Raw genomic sequence first — 5,341 nt, forward strand, 5'->3', positions numbered from 1 at the left:
GTTAGGTCAATTAATGTTAGCTCAGCTGTTTTAAATTTAACCGTTAGCTTAAAGTTAGTCAGCGTTACCTCCAGTTGCGATACATCGCAATTTAATTTTTCTTCTTCTACTGTTAGTTTAGCAGTTAGCACGCCTGCTAAGAGAATCGGTAGTCCTGGGGACTGTAGTCCTGGGTACTGCTACAACCTTGTATAAACTTTTAATTAAAAACGATTTCTGTTACTTTTTTTTCATACATTTGTTTTCTCGTTGACATTTGTGGGTCCAAAATAAAACCTTTAGCTATTTAAAACCAATATTTGGCTATTTTAGCATTTAGCTGGCTATTAGCACTACGTTTTAAGTTTGTAGCGTTGTAATACACTACAATAATATTCAAATATTTATGATTTTGCTGCTGTGGTTTTGATTACACTCAAATACATTTGTGTTGACAACATCTTTGGGTCATTGTGTCGTAGGTTTTTCTTTTTTTCTTTTCCTAGAAATCATCAGAATAAAACACTAGTCATTAGTAAAAGTTTAATTTTCTTTGCTTTGTATTTAGATAAAGAAGAAACCGTGGAGGAGTTCCAACCGAACCTGGAGATGACGCAGGTGAGGAGCAGCGTCATTCACTCTGATCCCTGTGTCATTCACCTGACCTTCACACGCGTTAACACGGAGGAGGAAATGGACACGTTGGTGTTGGTTCGCTGCCCTGAACTCAACCGATGTTCAGTTTCACAGTCACCATCTAATCACGACATCAAGTGGTAGGAAGAGCAGGAGGCAAACGGACAGATGGTCCATTCAGTGTGTCTGTGTCTGCCTGATGCTTTTCACATGACTGAAGATCGAGAGAGAGACGTAACTGAGCAACAGCTGAAGACACGTTACTCTGATTCACTTATCCTCAGAGAAAGAATTAAATAAGCTGTAACTGAGTGACAGCCACGGGCTGAGAGGAAAATGTCTGCTAATATTTCATAATTAACACATTTATTTGATGATAAATACTGAAGAAATTTAGGCACGTGTGTTCATACTGATAGTGTGTGGAAAACTACGAATTTAGAATTATTGAAAAAGTGATGGTGGAGAAGGAAAAAAAACACTAAGTGGAAAATGAACAAGACTCATGACAACAAGACAGACAACAGAAACAACTGCCATAAAAAGAAACCAAAGAAGAAGGACCTGAAGAAGATAAGATAAAAAAAGACAAGAAAATAGAAGAAGAAATAGGATTTCAGTTGTTCAGAAACATAAAGAATTGAACAGTAAAACTGCAGAAGAAACTCATGGACCCAAAGACAGGACAAAGGATGGAATTTGTCTTTTTCAGTACATGAAATTTTACTGCAACAATAACAAAGAAAAAAACTGATATAAAAGAAGAAAGAACTCTAGAAACAGAAACAACTGCCATAAAAAGAAACAAAGTTGTTTCCAGAGGACTTTGTCAGACAGATTCATTTCTGTCCTGAATTATGTAAAAGAAATGTCACCATAAAATCCTCAGTCCTGAGGTTAAATAGAAGAACTGACTCTATGTCATGTTTATGGTTTTGAAATCTTTCTGATGAACTCTGACCTTTGTCGGTCTTTGATCTAACGATGAGACAGAACTTGTTTTTATTTTAAGCTCTGAACAGGCTGAAAATGACACACACTGTTTTTCTGGTGCAGCTGCAGGGCCTGGTGGCTGAGCTGCGCGAGGGGCTCCACACGGCCCTGACAGAGCTGTGTGAGCTGCGTCACAGGGACCACAGCCTGGAGGAGAAGCTGCAGGCCCATCAGACTGACGTAGACGAGAAGATCATCAGCCTGAAGAACTCGCTGAACACGTTCAAGGTGCTGGAGAAAATACACACATGGGCTGTACACAATGATTCACACACGAATCATTGTGGCAGTAATTAGAGAACTGTTTTACACTGAAGCTGCGTCTTGTTTTTGTTTGTTTGATTGACAGGAGGAGCTCAGCGTGGCTCTGTTCCACATCAGGGACGTTTCCTGTCGACAGAGAGACATTCACAACAGGATCCAGCAGCAGCAGCTGTCAGAAAACGGCAACAGCGCCATCTCTGTTCCAAATAGGTACAAACACATTCAGATTAATTATGGTTGATTTCTTTGTATCCGTAAGATCCCGAAAAAATACTTGTTTTGTTCACATATGGGTGCCTGTGTCAAACATTACTAAAAACTCTTCAAACCAGTATAAATATAAAGTTTTAAAATAATTTTTGGATTTTTTTTTTTTGTCTTTGATGGTTGGTTCATCAGTAGAAAGAACTCCGGGGCAGACCTTTGTTCAGCATCAGAGGATGAAAACATCTTCTCATCCAACCAATCAGAGCTTGGCGTCATTCGGCACTTTTTCTCCAGCTTTACACAAAATGGATCTTCACCACAGACGAGCAACACGTCCACACAGAGTCAGTCCCTGAGTGTGTGTGTGTGTGTGTGTGTCTTACTGGTGTAGCTATGTGTGTGTGTGTTTTTGTTGTGGATGAGGACAAGTCTGTGTGTTTGGTGTTGCAGCTTCGGAGCAGGAGGCTCAGCCTCAGCAGAGAGCGTGTCACTCGGCGTCTCCGTCCTGGGGGGAGAGGAGCAGTGGGGGCGACGCCGAAACCTTCGCCGGTCAACCTGAAAACAGTAAACACACCACTTCATACTTCAGAGTGAGAATTAGTGACACCTATTGGTCAGACTTCTCATTGCAGCAGTCAGCAGGCTCCTCACAGGACGTTTAAGTCAAAGGTAGAAACAGAATTGTCCAGTTTTCAGACAGAGACATTCAGTGTGTGTGTGTGTGTGTGTGTGTGTGTGTGTTCTCAGGCAGGAGACAGACGGCTGCTCTGGAGCTGCTGGAGTCAGAGAGAGTTTACGTCTCTCACCTGTCTCTGCTGCTGAAGGCCAACATCTCCTTCAACGGGTCAGACGCCCTGGTGTCCAAGGACAAACGGTCAGTTCAAGACCAGGACTTGGTACTGAGCTACTGAGCCACTCTGCCACCTAGTGGGCTGGAGTTTGTGCATCATTCTGATCAATGTGCTTGAAGCTAGGGAACTGAGAAAAGCTTGATTTTATATGTTTTGTTTTTTTTCATGCTATCTTATCTGTAATCAAAAGCGTGATTTTATATGTTTTTTTTTTCATGCTATCTTATCTGTAATAATTTAATTAGAAAAACAGGTTAAAGTACCGGCTGTAGTCAAGCAAAATTAGGAGACAAAACAGGACATACTTGCTGACGTGTGTCTACATTTTTAAATTGTTATTTTTGGTGTAGATTTCTGGGTTCCTTTTCTCTCTGACTTCTTCTTCTCTTTCCTCCACCTTTTGGTGTTTTCACACAAACTGACGTCTGAGCTGAAACACTGATCTAATTTGTGAACTTGTGGAAAAGGAGAGAACAGGAAATGAACAAATCCAATAGTGGCAGGTGATAAACACCAGTGGAGGAGAGAGAGAATATAATCTTTTTAAAGAACTCCTGGTGGAGTTAAACAGAGTCAAATGGTATTTATTATCAATCACTGATCTGTTTTAACTGCATTTACCTGTTGTCTGTCACATGACATCACACAGAGGCTGTCGGGAAACTACAGCTGTTACATGAACAGGTCCAGGAATGATCATCAATTCATTATAACAACAACAAAACAGATAGAAACAAACCAAAGAATTTGATATAAAAAAAAAAAGAAACATGATGGACAGCAGCACTGTTCAAAGTCTGGTCTGGGGATGTAATGTGGCACAGAAGCAGATTTATTTTTGGCCCTTAACTTATTTTTTCACAATATTTAAAGCATCACTTATCAACCATTTTTGGTCACCCACTCATATTGTCTCTGTCTCTGTCTCTGTCTCCGTGTCTTCAGTCCGTTCCCCAGTTCCGTCCGGTTCCTCATCCAGCAGCACCTGGAACTCCTCCACACTCTCCAGGAGCGTGTGCTCAAGTGCCAGTGGCAAGGCATCATGGGAGATGTGTTTATGAGGCTCACCAGCAAAGAGGTGACAAATTAATTCGACAATGTGAAATCGTATTTTTCACCGAATGAATTTTTTTTTCTTTTCGTTTAAATGATCATTTCTTGGTTGATTGCACTGGAAAAAAACTGATCAAAACCAAGTCTTATTAGTTTGTTACTGTTGCTTTAAAAAAGAAAAGAAAGAAAAAAGACCAGGACTGTACACATAGTTCTGTCAATGAATTCAAATGTTCATGTAGTCGATGTTTTTCTCACTGTTGTTTTAAAAGCATCACTCTGTGTGTGTGTGCGTGTCCCACAGAGTGACTTCCTGGACTTTTACGTCTCCTACCTGAAGGAGCTCCCAGACTGCCTGTCCGTGGTGTCCATGTTGGCGTCCAGCTCCATGAAGTCGTCTGCTCTCCTGGAGGTAGAACACACTGTAAACAAACAGGAACTCATGACACTGTCACTTCAAAGCACGCAGCAGGAACATTTCACTGTAGTGACAGAGTGATGGGGACAAAACCGCCGCCGGTGAACCAGGCTCTGGTAGCAGGCCACGTGTTGATTCACAGGTTCATAAAGTTCATATCTACATCTGCACAACCTGCAGCCTCTCACAGTACAATATAGTAAAAGAGGAAAAGTTTTAGGCCGGTGTTAACTTTACAAACCTGTAGAAAATAATTCAGGTCCAGCACCAAAGATGATCAACTCTAATTTGAAATCTTAAAAGTTTCTGGAGGTAAATTTGACAAAACATGTCTGCTGTGGGGGGCTGAGATAGTGGTAATATATAATAATATAGATAGAAATAATATACATATATAATATATAATATATATTTTGTATGTATGATATATAATATAATTTCTCCTTTGGTAATTTGTATGTATAATATATAAAATAAGTTCTCCTTTGGTGAATGTCCTCCAGCTCTTTGAACTCACCCTCAGACACAAACAAGGTCACATGACGTTCATGACAGCAGAACATGAGGCGGAGTGTTAAAGTGAAATGTGTAATGTTATTAAAAACAGGACAGCATGTGATTCCTCCTGACTCCTCCACTGTCACAGCAACATCTTCTTCTTCTTCCTCTTCTTCTTCCTCTTCTTCTTCTTCTTTGTTTTACAGTTTTTACACCTCCTGTTAATTAAGCACTATTTTAATTATTTAACCTCGTCTAATAAATGCTTATACTTTTCTTCAAAGTCACACACAACACAAAATCCTTGTTCAGTGCAGTAGGATTTGAATGTGCGGGATTTGGTGACCTCTAACGGTGAAATTGAGCAATGCAACACCTCACCTCATTCCCTTGTTTCGGTCCAGTCTTTTTGACAGTGACTGAGTCGAAATGTGTTTTTTTT

General features: G+C 40.3%; 1 protein-coding gene across 1 annotated transcript in view; it reads left to right on the forward strand.

Annotated features, from left to right (window-relative positions):
* The window catches only part of arhgef33 (Rho guanine nucleotide exchange factor (GEF) 33), a 12,507-nt gene that overhangs the window by 3,792 nt on the left and 3,374 nt on the right, over nt 1–5,341 (forward strand). The window contains exons 3-10 of the mRNA XM_017037018.2: nt 548–597; nt 1,672–1,836; nt 1,958–2,082; nt 2,272–2,423; nt 2,530–2,643; nt 2,827–2,953; nt 3,876–4,008; nt 4,288–4,478. Of these exons, the coding sequence (XP_016892507.1) occupies nt 548–597; nt 1,672–1,836; nt 1,958–2,082; nt 2,272–2,423; nt 2,530–2,643; nt 2,827–2,953; nt 3,876–4,008; nt 4,288–4,478 (1,057 nt within the window). The remainder of the gene's footprint in view (nt 1–547; nt 598–1,671; nt 1,837–1,957; nt 2,083–2,271; nt 2,424–2,529; nt 2,644–2,826; nt 2,954–3,875; nt 4,009–4,287; nt 4,479–5,341) is intronic.

Source organism: Cynoglossus semilaevis, chromosome 12, assembly GCF_000523025.1.
Source record: "Cynoglossus semilaevis isolate Cse_v1.0 chromosome 12, Cse_v1.0, whole genome shotgun sequence".
Lineage (NCBI taxonomy): Eukaryota > Metazoa > Chordata > Actinopteri > Pleuronectiformes > Cynoglossidae > Cynoglossus > Cynoglossus semilaevis.